Below are 16,837 nucleotides of genomic sequence, written 5' to 3'. Positions count from 1 at the left end.
AATTTTACATGCGGAAGGACTGCTCCTCTAAGATTCACTACAACGACTATGCTAACACACTGCTTTGTGAAGAACTGTCAATTTAGTTGAGGACATTACGGCGGATGGGAAAATGTGACTTAAGATTTCCCTGCATTTAGTCCCATTTCCAGGTCATACAGTGCCTGGAGACGCGCAATAACTTTTTGCAATTCGTTGTAGAGTTCAATCTGGAGAATTGCCTGACATTAAATGGTGCACATCAGATTCGACCTTCCCACGCAATGTGGTTTTTCCCGCGGATGCATATAATTGTGCGAGAGCAGTTATGTGCATTCTCACTCCAGCACAACCCAGGGAATCAAACTCAAGGGAGCAGACAGCATTGTGTGGCTAAGAAGCTGGTTTTTAATGCATTAATACTAGGGCTGTTGATTAATCAGTTAACTCATGCGATTAACTCAAAAAACTTAACTGCAATTAAAAAAAACAAATTGCGATTAACTGCAGTTTTAATCGCACTGTTAAACAATAGATTACCAATTGAAATGTATTACGTATTTTGGATGTTTTTCTACATTTTCATATATATTGTATTCTGTGTTGTAATTGAAATTAAAGTGGATATCATTTTTGATTATAAATATTTGCACTGTAAAAATGATAAACAAAAGAAATAGTATTTTTCAGTTCACCTCATATAAGTACGGTAATGCAATCTCTTTGTCCTGAAAGTGCAACTTACAAATGTAGATTTTTTTTGTTACATAAACTGCACTCAAAAACAAAACAATGTAAAACTTCAGAACCTACAAGTCCACTCAGTCCTACTTCTTGTTCAGCCAATCGCTAAGACAAACAAGTCTGTTTACATTTATAGGAGGTAATGCTGCCCTCTTCTGATTTACAGTGTCACCAGAAAGTGAGAACAGGCATGTAAATATCTTGCAACACCAGCTACAACAGTGCCATGAGAACGCCTGTTCTCACTTTCAGGTGACTTTGTAAACAAGAAGTGGGCAGCATTAGCTCCTGCAAATGTAAACAAACTTGTCTGTCTGAGCGATTGGCTGAACAAGAAGTAGGACTGAGTGGACTTGCAGGCTCTAAAATTTTGCATCCTTTTATTTTTGAAGGAAATTATTTTTGTTCATGATTCTACATTTGTAAGTTCAACTTTCATGATAAAGAGATTGCACTTCAGTAATGGTACAAGGTTTATTGAAAAATACGATTTCTTTTGTTTTTTTACAGTGCAAATACTTGTAATCAAAAATAAATATAAAGTGAGCACTGTCCACTTTGTATTCTGTGTTGTAACTGAAATCAATATATTTGAAAATGTAGAAAACACCCAAAAATATTTAAATAAATGGTATTCTATGATCATTTAGCAGCGCAATTAATCACGATTAATTTTTTTTTAATTGCTTGACAGCCCTAATTAATACTTATTGTTACCAAGGACCCGCTTCTTGATCTAATAAGGGAATTTCTGAATGTACTGTCTCAGGCCAATCAAATCGTTTGTGGATTAATTACAGATTTCTTTCAGCAAACAATAAAAGCTAATGCACCGAGATGGCATCCCTGTTCTGTGCATTGCCTTCGGAGTGCTGAGACTGACAGAACTCAGATTGCTTTAGTCACTGGAGTCCAGCCACTGTCTGTTCAGACACTTTTCATCCAAGCCTGAAAAGTTCCCTGAGACAGGAGACGCAGCAGGGAAGCTCAGTAAATTAATGCTCCATTCTGCTTGACCACTGTGCGTTCAGGGCTCACTGCTGGGAAGACACCGGATGCTTGGAACCTACTTTCGAGAGGTAGAGCAGAATTCTCTGTCTGTGGTGTATGATGATCATCATCATTGGAGATTTTTAAGAGCAGGTGAGACAATCACCTGTCAGGGAAGGTCAAGATAATACTTAGTCCTGCCCTGAGTGCAGGGGACTGGACTAGATGACCTCTCAAGTTCCCTTCCAGTCCTACAATTTGAAGAACAGAAAAAATGGATCCACAGTGAATCTTTAACATATGGATGGGCAGAGCTTTTGGGGACAGCATAGAATGCAGCTCCTGGCATCCATATGTTAGGACTCACCATTTCTCCCACCTCTGCTCCACGCAGATTAACAGAGGGGGCCATTTTCTCTTTCAAATGGCATTCACTAGACCCCAAGGAGAGAGTTCAACACCCGCTGAAGGATGCTGCTCTTCCAGCTGAGGCTTAGGGACTACACTCTTTCAGAACCATTTTCCTGAGCTGAAGACAGCTTGGTCTTCAGCTGCACTCTGAGCCCTGGGGAGTTGGCAGGGCACCACGGGGGAATTTTGCCTTGCTACAGACTGCGCTGTACCAGTTCTGCGCATAAACAGAGGGTGTCAATCTCCAGGTCTGTCAATCTGGCATTAGAACAGCCCCACCCACCATTCATTACTGGTGGAGTATCTCTGGCACCTTCGTGCCAGCACCCCAGCCCCAGCCACTCAAGCATATAGTGAGCCTCACAGAGGAAAGTAACTTATAAAGGACACTTCCTTCCGGTGAGCAATCAGTTAATGTACCCAAAGTACCCTAGACAGCCCCTAATTCAGTGATTAAAATCAGTATCCTCTTACCAGAGCGCTCTGTGGACAGACTGCTGTGCCTGCTCGGGGATTTGGTTACCTCAGGAACATTGATGGTTATGCCAAAGTTGTTAGCCAGGCTACCGCTGGCTGAGGAGATGGTGCTGTCGGAGCCCAGCGAGGTGTTGGACTGGGTCAGGGAGGACTTGCGGAGCTTGTTCTTGAAGAAACCGCCCTTGCCTTTGGATTTCTTGCCCCCTAGCTCGTAGTCCTCCTCCATGTCGAGGGCCCCCGTGCTGCTGGGGATGATAGCAGAGGCAGATTCCAAGTCGTATTTCTTCTTCCCCTTCATTTTGTCCTTCAGCTTGCCAAAGGGTGACCGGGGCTTGTCCTTCATGGAAAGATCAAACATGCTGGCCGTCAGGTTGTTGCGGGTAAACTGGATGGTGACCTGGATCGCTCCTCGCTCCTTCTCCTTTTTCCCGGCCTTGGAATGTAGCTTGTGCCACCTGGAGTTTGAGAGAAGAGGGGAGAAGAGCCTGTTATTTCCAAGACCAATGACTGAGCCAGAAGGTGCTCAGAGGGAAAGGCCTAAGACAAGAGACAGCAGGAAAAAAGAACCGATCAGGTCTGCGCAGCGGCTCGGGGAATTAGCTGACATACTGCACAGGGGAGAGCACCTAGTCACTAAGACAGTGCAAACAGGCTGCTTTCAAATCATTTGATTTGCTGCTTCTTGAGTTCCCACTCAGCTGCGATCCCTTCTCACAAGCCAGGGAGCCCTGGTGCATGGAGGCTTAGCTGCCATCAGTTTTGTTACATCCCTCAGAGCGGTCACTGGGGCTCTCCTTGGGGCGGGTGTGGTCCAAGTTCACTCCTAGGACACAACCTGCACTTCCACAGCACCCCGTGTCTAAGGAACTTGGGGCACTCGACAAGCTAGTGAATTAACTCTTTCCACCCTCCTTGTGAGGTGAGGCAAGTTTTATGATCCCCATTCCAAAACTGGAGACGCAGAGACCCAGAGAGGAAAAGTGACTTCCCCAAGGTCACACGGCAACTCTCCGGCAGAGATGAGAACATAAGACAGGTCTCCTGACCCCCAAGTCCTGGGCCTTCTCTCCACAAAGGCCTGAGGTCCCATCCCACAGCCAGAGGATGGAGCCCTGTTGAAATAGCTTAGGTGATCTGGTGAGAGGAAGCCAAGCTCTCTGGACAACTGGCTTGTGGTACCTCCTTCCACCCATGCTTTAGCTCCCTCCTCCTGCTTTAGGAATCTCCTCCCCCACACTTCCCAGCTGCTGCTACCCTACTCAGTGTCGACTTCTCCACCACCCCAGGCTAATAAAGTGAAAGGCCTAATTTTTAAGGACCATGTTTTACTGCGAAGTGCCTAGGATTCTTTTCATGCCTACTTGCTGTATGAACAGTGTGCTGTTAGCCTACTCCTGCTTTGCTCGCTGTCTGGCTAGCTAAGTGTTCTAATGAACCACCGACATTACGCATGAAGGTCAGAAGTTCCTTGTTTATATGGAGACCTCCAAGGCCCAGGCTCCCAGACAGGACACATGACAGCTTTGATCTGACAAGGGCAGCAGGCCAGAGCAGAGTAGGTACAAACGCAGCAAGGACTTCCTCCAGACGCTAATGGAGGCTAAGTGTGGACAAGGGGCTCTACATAGGATGTTGTGGGATTCCACATGAGACTCAGTTATGCTACATAAGGCTGATAGACAAGAAACTCGCTGGCAGATCTCCCACCTCAACCAGGGCTCGGTCACCACCAGGGACAAAGATGCTGCAAACAGAACGTAACAAGCTTTCCGACGATGTCTGAGCCAGCCCAGAATCCGGCTCTCCCCACTATGGGACAGTGTAACCCCCAGAGCTCATGTGGGGTCGGTGGGTTGATGAGATTCATATACACACACACAACTCAGGGCATGAAGGTGCCATTTGTAAACAGACCTTTTACCGATGCATGCCATATTTTAAGGCACATTCCTACATTCAGTTCTCACCCTATTTCCACTAAGTAACTTGTCCACATTAAGACAAATTACCCTCCATAGTAATACTACGTGTGCATTCCAGAGGAAGGCCCTCACTGATCACGTTTTAAAAATGACTGGTCTAAGAAACAGACACAAGGTGGATGAGGTAATCTCTTTTATTGGAACAACTTCTATTGGTGAGAGAGAACAGAAAAGAAAAGAGATTACCTCACCCAGCTTGTGTCTCTAATATCCTGGGACCAACATGGCTACAACTACACTGCACAGTCAATTAATACCTTCTTAAAGAAGATTCTGGTCAAAAGGAGACGAGCTTGGAAATTCAAAATTAAGGCTCTACTTGAAGAGCGGATGCCCCCCTGCCCAAACCGTGACTGACTAGCTCTCCCAACCCGCCTGCCCTGTGCCTGAATTTGATTTTGCCATAAGGAGCGTCTGTTAGGAAGGGAGAAGAAAACCATTGTGGTACGGGAGAGGCAGAATAGCTGAGTGGTCCAAGCACACATCTGGAAGCCAAGAGTTTCTTTATTCCAATCCAATTCCACACCCCGCCCCCTCGGGAGAGGATGAGGGAACAAACAGGTGACAGATGTGAAGTGCACGTACCACACTACTGGACGGTGCTCGGAGACTACGGAACCTACATACAAGGGGAGCGTTAATCCCAGTCTCCTGGGGAAATTCTATGGCAGTATCCATTAGGCCGCAAGTTCCTTGAGGCAGGGACCGGTCTGTGTGTGGTTACTCAGCATCTAGTTCAACAGAACCCAGACCGAAACTGCAGAGCAGCAGCAACAGCCCGCTACTGCCCCAGCCACCGTCTTCATTTCCCATCCGAAACTGTTGCGGAGGGTTTCTGGGCAGCGTCACAGATGGCTGAATTTCAACAGTATTTGAAATGATTCCTGTGCAGTTTGTAAAGCTTTCTGGATCCCTGGGGATGAAAGATGCCACGGCGTCCTTGAGGCCACTACCCCATATCTCCTTCAAACGCCTCCCCAATATTCACATCAGCCGTGGCGCCTGCCAGAAGTCAGCCAGCCTGCCAGTGATAGTGGGAGAAACTGGTGTTTCTAGGGTTAAACCCTCAGAACTCAGAGCCATCCGGCTGCCAGCCTGATCATATTACCCGCACCCTCCCTCCTACCGGCTGACCCTCAGTCGTGTCTGGTTTCAAAATCAGAGGAGAATGTCTTTTGGGCAGGCCCTTGTCTGTGTGTCTGCACAGAATCCAGCACCATGCGGCCATGACCCCAAGCAGCGTATCCGAGTGCTACCATAATACAAAATAATTAATAGAAACTTGGCATCTCTGTCAAGTGACTGGCTAGCTTCAGACCTGTTGTGGAACATTATTCCAGGTCACAAAGCCAACATGGCACTGTCTGCACTGGGACAGCACTTTCACCCCGGGGAGAGGGGGAACGCTCCTTCAGTCCAGCCCAGCTTTGGCCTTGACGTCCTGAGCATTGCCAACTCTCGCTGATTTCAACGGGAGCAGCTCAGGATCAGGCCTCCTCTGCCCTCGGTATCCAAACAAGGAAACCTACAGACTTGTGGTCGGTGCCTTACTGGATGTACACCACCAAGAACAACAGCTCTGCAATACTGCTTAGGAAAACCATCCCAGCAAGCAGGAGGAAGGTGCTGTGAACACACCTACTTCCCTCCAAGCCATCCTGCAGCTTAAGTGTCTCCATGCCAGCTCCCATGCAGGGTTTATGCTGCATAATTTCCTCCAGGGGCACTTCAGGAGCATAAGGTAAGAAAACACCACCCTGTGTGCTCAGATACATTGCTTTTTTCTAGCCACAGCACTTCCTGTTGGTCAGATTACAGGGAAGGTACTAGCCCAGTATTATCTACAGACATGCAGCATGCACAACCAAAGTATCCAGGAGCACATCCTGCAAATCAAATAAGACCCCACGCTGTCCAATAAGTCACAGGCACCAACCCCTCCCCACACCCCACAGTGCCCCATCAGTTTGAGTTTCACAACCAGGTGCACACATCTCTGGGGGTTCAGCTTTCCTGTGAAAACAGGACAATAAGCAGCCATTTATTGCTATTTTTATACAAAAAAAACTGGTAAGTCTTTCAAACTTAAAATACAAGCAGGGCCCCCCTGCGCTGTTTCTGCAGGGTGTATACCACACAGTGCCATCAGCTGTATGACGGGACAATATGTGACGTCAGGGCTACGACAACTCTGGTCCCAGCATAACCGTCTAAAGGAAGCTGCCAGCGAAATGTATGCTGGAGGACATGAGCGGTTAATGTGAGCGTAGAGCTTTACTACAACTGCTCGGAGCAGAGATCATGGTATCCAGTCTGTGTTTTGCTTAAGGCTGGGTGAAGTTACTCAAAGCCGTATGAATCATAGAAGATTTGGGTTGGAAGGAACCTCAGGAGATCATCTAGTCCAACTCCCTGCTCAAAGCAGGACCAATCCCCAACTAAATCATCCCTGCCAGGGCTTTGTCAAGCCTTAAAAACCTCAAAGGAAGGAGATTCCACCACCTCCCTAGGTAATGCATTCCAGTGCTTCACCACCATCCTAGTGAAAAAATTTTCCGAATATCCAACCTAAACCTCCCCCACTGCAACTTGAGACCATTACTCCTTGTTCTGTCAAAACAGAAGGAATGCATCTCTCTCCACAGCTTCTGATCACAGAAATGTAAGGTGGGAAGGGACCTCAAGAGACCATCTAGTTCAGCCCCCTGCACTGAGTAAGTAAGTTAGACCATCCTTTGTCCAGCCTGTTCCTAAAAACCTCCCATGACGGGGACTCCAAAACCTCCCTGGGTAACTTGTTCCAAGTGCTTAATTATCCCTATAGCTAGAAGTTTTCCCCAGTATGTAACCCAGATTTCCCTTGCTGCCAATCAAGCCCATTACTTCTTGCCCTGCCCTCAGTGGCCATGGAGAACAATTGATCACAGTTCTCTTTAGAACAAGCTTTCACACAGTTGAAGACCGATGCCAGCAACTGCGGCTTGCCCACTGCCTTCAGCATCTTGGGCAAAGTGAAGGAGACCCGCATTTGAAAAACATACACATCTGTACATCTGCCAGTGCTGCGAGGGTGAATGTGATCCAAGTGGACCAGCACTTGAATGAGACCCAGCTGAGAGATGCTGCAGAACTGCTGCTAATTGGTTAGGCTGCGATCTTCTCTCTATCTTGGCATTTGACCAATGCCTATAGCTGGTGGCCCCATCTTTCAGAGGAAATCCAGAGAGGTGCCGATGACCAGTTAAGTGATGCAATGATATCTTTAAAGAGGTGATGGTCAACAGCCGAACTCTGTTCAGTGCCTCAGTCTCTCTTGCAGTTGCGGTTGGATGGAGCATTCTTCACGTCTTGCACAGCTGCTGTCAGACCGCTGCCATGTTCCACCCAACAGGTGGCTGAATTTCAGTGGTGGTGGCAGTTAATCCCCTACCTAGCTTACAGGGGTGTTAGGTTGAGAGTAATTCATAGTAAGAGAGACATAGTAAGAGAGCCATACTGGGTCAGACCAATGGTCCAGCTAGCCCAGTGTCCTGTCCTCTGACAGTAGCCAATGCCAGGTGCCCCAAAAGGAATGAATGGAACAGGTAATCATCAAGTGATCCATCCCGTCACCCATTCCCAGCTTCTGGCAAACAGAGGCTAGGGACACCATCCCTGCCCATCCTGGCTAATAGACACTGATGGACCTAACCTCCATCAATGGCTGGACCCACTACAGAAATGAGTAGCAGAACTAAGTTTCAGAGTAGCAGCCGTGTTAGTCTGCATTTGCAAAAAGAAAAGGAGGACTTGTGGCACCTTAGAGACGAACCAATTTATTTGAGCATAAGGTGCCACAAGTACTCCTTTTCTTTTAGCAGAACTAAGAGATGAGTTTCTGGAACCTGCATCTCCTGCAATGGTAGGGAGGGAAAGCAGCATTTAGACCCTCTCCTCCCACCCCCAGCCCACCTATCCCCAACTAGGATACATGTGGTTCCTTCTGCCCCCTTCCTCTAATTGTCAGCAGCATTTCTCCCCAGGCTGCTGGCTGCCACATCAGAAACAGAGGCAGTGAAATCCCCGCAGATGTTCGAATGACGGAAGTCAGCACAAACCACCCACTTGCAAAGGGTATTTCCCCCCCCCGCACCCCGTACACATCCAGAGAAATGCAGAGTCAGCCGGGCTTATACTACAGCTGGGCCTCCAGCTGTACGTACTGGAGTAAGTGAGAAGTCACTGGATCGAGTCTATCCTCACTACTTGGATGGCTCCAGCCACTGCAGGTTCTGTAAGCAGATAACGCCCCAGACAGTGGGAGCTGCTCCTCCCAAGCCAAGCGAGCACATTGCCATCTGGCACAGCTGCCCTGTATCTCTCTGCCCCATCTCCTCACCCTCCATTTAAAATCTCAGCTGAAATATCTTGCTGTAGCTGGTGCCTTCTAGAAGGAGAGAGGAATTCACCTTTATTTTACTGCAAAACATTCTGAGATAACATGACAACATGCAAAACACGATGTGTTCTATCAGAATTCTGGAGAAAAGCAAGGAGGAGTTGTGTAACTATTTTACTTCATTATTTTAATTGTGTGTGTTTGTGTGTGTACAGAAGAGCTTCCTGTATTAGAGGAGCTGTGTAACTATTTTACTTCATTATTTTAATTGTGTGTGTGTGTGTGTGTGGTGTGTGGGTGTGTGTACAGAAGAGCTTCCTGTATTATAAATGGTTTCAGAGTAGCAGCCGTGTTAGTCTGTATCCGTAAAAAGAAAAGAAGGACTTGTGGCACCTTAGAGACTAACAAATTTATTTGAGCATAAGATTTCGTGAGCTACAGCTCACTTCATCGGATGCATTCAGTGGAAAATACAGTGGGGAGATTTTATATACACAGAGAACATGAAACACTGGGTGTTACCATACACGCTGTAAGGAGAAAGAAAAGGAGTACTTGTGGCACCTTAGAGACTAACCAATTTATTTGAGCATGAGCTTTCGTGAGCTACAGCTCACTTCATCGGATGCATCCGATGAAGTGAGCTGTAGCTCACGAAAGCTCATGCTCAAATAAATTGGTTAGTCTCTAAGACGTCACAAGTACTCCTTTTCTTTTTGCGAATACAGACTAACACGGCTGTTATTCTGAAAACTGTAAGGAGAGTGATCAGGTAAGGTGAGCTATTACCAGCAGGGGAGCGGGGACCTTTTGTAGTGATAATCAAGGTGGGCCATTTCCAGCACTTTACAAGAACAGTAGGAGGGGAAATAAACAAGGGGAAATAGTTCACCTGCACATCTACCAATGTGAAACAGGACAGTCTCTACGTAAAAGAATAAATGGACACAAATCAGATGTCAAGAATTATAACATTCATAAACCAGTTGGAGAACACTTCAATCTTTCTGGTCACTCGATTACAGACCTAAAATGGCAATTCTTCAACAAAAAAACTTCAGAAACAGACTCCAAGGAGAGACTGCAGAACTGGAATTAATTTGCAAACTGGATACAATTAACTTAGGCTTGAATAGAGACTGGGAGTGGATGAGTCATTACACAAAGTAAAACTATTTCCCCTTGTTTATTTCCCCTCCTACTGTTCTTGTCAACTGCTGGAAATGGCCCACCTTGATTACCACTGCTGGTAATAGCTCACCTTTCCTGATCGCTCTTGTTCCAGTCTGTATGGTAACACCCACTGCTTCATGTTCTCTGTGTATATAAAATCTCCCCACTATATTTTCCACTGTATGCATCCGATGAAGTGAGCTGTAGCTCACGAAAGCTTATGCTCTAATAAATTTGTTAGTCTCTAAGGTGCCACAAGTACTCCTTTTCTGTATTATAAAGAAAAGTTTACCACCAACAATACTTAATTACATAGCATGTCTCACCCATAGATCTTGAGTATTTTACATGTCAGCTAATTATCCCCATTTTACAGATCAGGAAATAGAGGCACAGAGGTGCAGTGACTTGGCCAGTGCCACAGCGAGCAAACTGGGCACAGAACCCAGGAGTCCTGACTCCCTACTCGTGACTGTCCTGGCTTATCAAGGGAAGCCTCATTGGTAAAATTTAAGATCCAAGTGAAAAATGGGTCTGCATGAAATAATACAAGAATTTATTTGGGGGAGTCATGTAAGTTTCTAGTTTTATGTCACAGATTGACGTAAAGTTACCCGGTTAAAATTTAACTGATTTGCATTTTGACCTTACGGGGGCAGAAATGCTAATTGAGCCTACAGCCTCAAAACATCAGCACTGTATTTTCCCGAACATCTGCTGACTCTGCTCAGAAGGACCAAGCATCAGAGCGAACTCATGGGCATAAAGTGTCCAGGAAGGGTGTCTCCGCACAGAAAGGGGCGCTCCTGTCTTTCAACAATGGGGAGGCTGCACAGGTGCTAAGCTGCAGGCTTGGATAGGGCTCAGATGGTCTCACCAAGGTGATGCTGGTTTTCCTGATGCAATGGTAAAACCCATCTGCCTACCCTGTAAGGGTATTTCGAAGTGTAGGAGAGACTTCCAATTACATACTTAGGGACTACTGAACTTGTAAAGCAGCATCGCTCACTAGCAAGTTAGCAGGCTTTCAGTGCCTTTATTCACAGCAGACTGATTGAACAGAGACGTGTTACAGGGCACGATCTCTCCTAACAGCCAGGACCAGGCTGACTAGTAAATAGGAGCACAATGCACCATTCTCCTCTAGGTCACTGGTCACTCCTCATTGGACCTTAGGTACCAGTCCACTAGGAACTGGACTACTTCACAAAAAAACCCAACTGGCTACCTTGCCGCAGGCTCAGAAGAGGTCAAAAGGCTAGATATGCCGAGAGCCTCAGTTGCCATCTCCTGCCTAGAGAGGCTTCCAGCTCAGAGACCGAAGGGATATTGGCAAGGCAGCGCTGGGAAGCCTGCACGAGTGGTACCCGTTCTTTGGCTTCAGCCTCCAGGGCTGCCTATTTGCAGCAGTGCTAAGATTTACTTAAAGACTCAGCCATAACAGCTAAACACTCTGCTAACAGAAGACGAGCATGCGTCTTCCCCTCCAACTCCTGTCGCTACATTAGACACAGTTAGTCTGCCCCATGGCTGTAATAAGCACAACACCCAGCAGCTAAGATCCTTGAAAGGCATGTGGGGTAATGGCCCACGAACGGGCGACTCCCAGGTGGCTGCGATCCTGCCATGACAGGGGGGTAAGCAACTCGCCAAAAGCATAAAGCGTGCCAATAAAAATTTAAATCTGCTGAAGGGGCTATTTAAATACCAAAAAACCCACGAGCCTCAGGGAGCAGCGAAGAGGGAAACGGTCCAGGCATCTGTAACGCAGGGGATCACACTTAGTCCCTGTCTGAAATAAGACGACTCGCTGATCTACTGTTAGGACCAAATATCAGAGGAGTAGCGGTGTTTTCCGATCCACAGATCCAGACTAAGAGTCCTGTGGCACCTTATAGACTAACACACGTATTGGAGCATAAGCTTTCCCACTTCGTCGGATGCATCTGACAAAGTGGGTCTTCACCCACAAAAGCTCATGCTCCAATATGTCTGTTAGTCTATAAGGTGCCACAGGACTCTTTGCTGCCGTTAAGACCAGAGTTCCTTGCAAGGGAGAGAGCTCCCAGCTACCCATTCTACAGCACTGTGCACGAGGCACCTCTCAGTCCATACCGACCAGGCCTAATTTAGAGCCAGAGGCTACTTAGGGTCTGAGTGGCTTCCCATCTCATGCCTTGCCAGCCATGGCCGTACTCAGAGAAGCGCTAGTGACATAATAGGATAGAATAGCCTTATTTTAAAGGGGCGTTCCTTCCACTGCTGAGACAGGGCACCCAATATGCCCCTTGGGAACCATGGTGGGGTGCGCTTCAGGCAATCATCTAGCAAAACAGGGTTGCTCGGGGGTAACATGCCAGTTTGGAGACGCTGCAGGGAGAACAGGTATCCCACATACAGCCTGGCCTGGGCAGATTCCTAGGTAAATCCTTGGGCTACCCTAATAGAGAGGATGCCAACAGGTAATTAGGAAGGGGTCTAAGCTACAGTGTTTGGGTCGGAGCTTCCCCCCAAAGCTCAGGGCACACATAGCTAGGTCATTAGGTCTAGGCTCATCAGCAGATCATTAAACAACTGCTAAATTGCACTTTTAAAATACCCCAAACCACCCTCATCTTGGGTTAAACATCTGGACGGTTGGGGTAGGTTGGTTGGTTTGTTTTTGCTGCACTGCCTATTTCCTTGACTTATCGTATTCCTCTGAGCCTTCCCCGGCTTCCCCAGCGATCAACATTTCGTGGCTCCATGCAACAGAGGTTAGCGCACTGACTTGGATACAGCAACGTCTATCAAAAGGAGACTGACCAGTCCCCTGCTGCCTATGTAAAGTGTGATGCTGGCAGACCAGATCATTCCAGAGTGCATTCAGGCCAACTCGCTTGTGTAGTAATATAGATCAAAGTGACTGCTGAATGTGGAAGAGTGTATTTGATGTTTAAAGTTCACGAAAACTAAAGGGACGTTACTTGCATTGTTTTCACTTATCTGTATCCTGTTATAAAGCAGTAGGAAACATTTACATTGTGCGTACCCCATAACGAAATAACCCATCAAACGAGAAAGAAACCTTGTGGAATGCTAATGAAGGACTTTAATAGAAAAGCGCTAATTTCAAAGCAAGTGGCCGTTGTGTGTGATGACCTGAGGTCAAAGACTCAAAGTGCGTTCCTCACTCAAGTCATCAAAGGAAAAGCCCATGTGGCTAGAGATACTGTGAGCTTGTTTTCTGTCAGAAGAAGCTGTAAATATGGATTCAAGGAAAGAGCCTGGTCTTTGACAGGGAAGTGTATCAGAGGCAAAGCAGAGATCCCCAGACACAATCCGGGTACCCTGAAAAAAATTTTGGGCAACGAGCTGTTTAATACATCACTGCCACCAGTTGGAATTACAAACTGTGACTCACCTGTACATATATTTTTTACCTACTTTAACCTCTTAATAACTTATTTCCTTTTCTTAGCTAATAAACCTTTAGTTCATTTTCTATAGATTAGCTATCAGCATGGTCTTTGGTGTAAGATCTGGAGTACCAATTGATCTGAGGTAAGTGACTGGTGTGTTGGGACTGGGAGCAACCTGATGTGGTGTGATTGTTTGTGTAAGTAACCATTATCACAAAAGTCCAGTTGTCTGGATGACAAGATTGACTGGAGTGTCTAAGGCAGGGGTGGGCAAACTTTTTGGCTCAAAGGCCACACCTGGGTATGGAAATTGTATGGGGGGCCATGAATGCTCACGAAACTGGGGGTTGGGGTGCAGGAGCGGGTGCGGGCTCTGGGGTAGGGCCAGAAATGAGTTCAGGGTGCAGGAGGGGGCTCTGGGCTGGGGCAGGGGGTTGGGGTGCGTGTGTGCATGCTTCAGCTGGGGGTCCGGGCTCTGGGGTGGGGATGAGAGGTTGGGGGTACAGGAGGGTGCTTTGGGCTGGGACCAAGGGATTTGGAGGGCAGGAAGGGGATCAGGGCTGGGGCAGGGTCATAGAATCATAGAATCATAGAATATCAGGGTTGGAAGGGACCCCAGAAGGTCATCTAGTCCAACCCCCTGCTCAAAGCAGGACCAAGTCCCAGTTAAATCATCCCAGCCAGGGCTTTGTCAAGCCTGACCTTAAAAACCTGTAAGGAAGGAGATTCTACCACCTCCCTAGGTAACGCATTCCAGTGTTTCACCACCCTCTTAGTGAAAAAGTTTTTCCTAATATCCAATCTAAACCTCCCCCATTGCAACTTGAGACCATTACTCCTCGTTCTGTCATCTGCTACCATTGAGAACAGTCTAGAGCCATCCTCTTTGGAACCCCCTTTCAGGTAGTTGAAAGCAGCTATCAAATCTCCCCTCATTCTTCTCTTCTGCAGACTAAACAATCCCAGCTCCCTCAGCCTCTCCTCATAAGTCATGTGCTCTAGACCCCTAATCATTTTTGTTGCCCTTCGCTGGACTCTTTCCAATTTATCCACATCCTTCTTGTAGTGTGGGGCCCAAAACTGGACACAGTACTCCAGATGAGGCCTCACCAGTGTCGAATAGAGGGGAACAATCACGTCCCTCGATCTGCTCGCTATGCCCCTACTTATACATCCCAAAATGCCATTGGCCTTCTTGGCAACAAGGGCACACTGCTGACTCATATCCAGCTTCTCGTCCACTGTCACCCCTAGGTCCTTTTCCGCAGAACTGCTGCCTAGCCATTCGGTCCCTAGTCTGTAGCGGTGCATTGGGTTCTTCCGTCCTAAGTGCAGGACCCTGCACTTATCCTTATTGAACCTCATCAGATTTCTTTTGGCCCAATCCTCCAATTTGTCTAGGTCCTTCTGTATCCTATCCCTCCCCTCCAGCGTATCTACCACTCCTCCCAGTTTAGTATCATCCGCAAATTTGCTGAGAGTGCAATCCACACCATCCTCCAGATCATTTATGAAGATATTGAACAAAACCGGCCCCAGGACCGACCCCTGGGGCACTCCACTTGACACCGGCTGCCAACTAGACATGGAGCCATTGATCACTACCCGTTGAGCCCGACAATCTAGCCAGCTTTCTACCCACCTTATAGTGCATTCATCCAGCCCATACTTCCTTAACTTGCTGACAAGAATGCTGTGGGAGACCGTGTCAAAAGCTTTGCTAAAGTCAAGAAACAATACATCCACTGCTTTCCCTTCATCCACAGAACCAGTAATCTGTGGATGAAGTGGTCTGGGTGGCACTTACCTCAAGCAGCTCCCAGAAGCAGTGGCATGTCCCCACTCCAGTTCCTACGTGGAAGCACGGCCATGTCGTTCTGCACGCTGCCCTGTCCACAGGCACCACCCCTGTAGCTCCCATTGGCTGTGATTCCCAGCCAATGGGAGCTGTGGGGGCAGCGCTTGGGGAGGGGGCAGTGTGCGGAGCCCCCTGGCTACCCCTACGTGTAGGAGCCGGAGGGGGACATGCCCTCAACCCCACTCCCCAGCTGGAACACTGGAGCAGGGCAAGCCCTGGATCTCGCTCCCTGGCAGGAGCTCGAGGACCAGATTTAAAATGTCTGAAGGGCCAGATGTGGCCCCCAGGCCGTAGTTTGCCCACCCCGGTCTAAGGGGACAGTCTGTGACTCCATGATAACACTGGTATAGTGATCCAGGAGTTCAGATGTGTTACAGGCTTGGTGAAATCCAATTACAAAACACACCATCAGTTTGGGGCATTTGCCCTATTTTCTGACAGTCTGCCCTGAGGCAGGCACTCACAGTCGTGAGCCACTCCAGACATTCTAAGAGTTAGTCAAGAAATTCTTTGGAGTCACTGTTTGTGTGGTTCTAAAGGGATGGTCGGTGAAGGGATGGTCAGGAAAAACTTTTTCACTAGGAGGGTGGTGAAACACTGGAATGCGTTATCTAGGGAGGTGGTAGAATCTCCTTCCTTGGAAGTTTTTAAGGTCAGGTTTGACAAAGCCCTGGCTGGGATGATTTGATTGGGGATTGGTCCTGCTTTGAGCAGGGGGTTGGACTAGATGATCTCCTGAGGTCCCTTCCAACCCTGATATTCTATGATTCTAAGATCATACCTAGTATCAGAAATGCAGGTAGGCTTGTGACTGTATTTACTGACTCCTCAAACTGCTGCAGAAATGTTTCACCCACATCTAGGACAAAGTTTACCGCATATGGTCTAGTGGACTGAGAAAGTGGTTTGGAGCCAGGATAGCCTGGTACCATTCCTGACTTGGATACTGTCTTGCAGTGTGGCTTCCTTTAGGCAAGCCACTTAATATCACACTTGAAAGATGACTAATTATCCCCCTTTGTTATAGTGCTTTTGGATTGAAGCCCCATACCTTATTGTGCATTATGCATCCCAGCTGTACACACTTCTTTGCATGGCCAACTTTGAAATCTATTGCTTAGATTATATTAAAATACTGGAGGTGTTTTCTATGGCAGATGGTCCCTTTAAACAGAGCAGTATCACAAGGCAACTATTAACTAGGAGTCACATCTGGCTTGTCTTATTGAATGGGAGACTTTATTTCAGTGGGTGAAAGAAACAACAACTGCACTAACATTCCAGTGTAATATCAGCCGTATCATAGGCCCCACCACTGAATAGGCAGCAAACCAATCCAATTTTTGACCCCATTAAAGCCACCATAAAACACAACGCTATGGTATGGTCCAACATACATCTTCCAAGAGTGCAACTAGGGTATTTGGGGTAGTCTGCCAAGTGT

At 47.3% G+C, this 16,837-nt stretch overlaps 1 protein-coding gene across 8 annotated transcripts in view; it reads right to left on the bottom strand.

The window, feature by feature from the left end:
- RAB11FIP5 (RAB11 family interacting protein 5) overlaps positions 1–16,837 on the bottom strand; it is a 126,326-nt gene that overhangs the window by 43,129 nt on the left and 66,360 nt on the right. For all 8 annotated transcript variants that reach the window (XR_006290282.1, XM_043544943.1, XM_037898390.2 and 5 more), the window contains one exon: positions 2,599–3,056. Coding sequence is in view for 7 of the 8 variants with exons in the window: in XM_043544943.1 (XP_043400878.1) it covers positions 2,599–3,056 (458 nt within the window). In the remaining variant the exon portion in view is untranslated. The remainder of the gene's footprint in view (positions 1–2,598; positions 3,057–16,837) is intronic.

Source organism: Chelonia mydas, chromosome 4, assembly GCF_015237465.2.
Source record: "Chelonia mydas isolate rCheMyd1 chromosome 4, rCheMyd1.pri.v2, whole genome shotgun sequence".
Classification (NCBI taxonomy): Eukaryota; Metazoa; Chordata; order Testudines; family Cheloniidae; genus Chelonia; species Chelonia mydas.
This window is presented reverse-complemented; position numbering and strand designations above follow the sequence as displayed.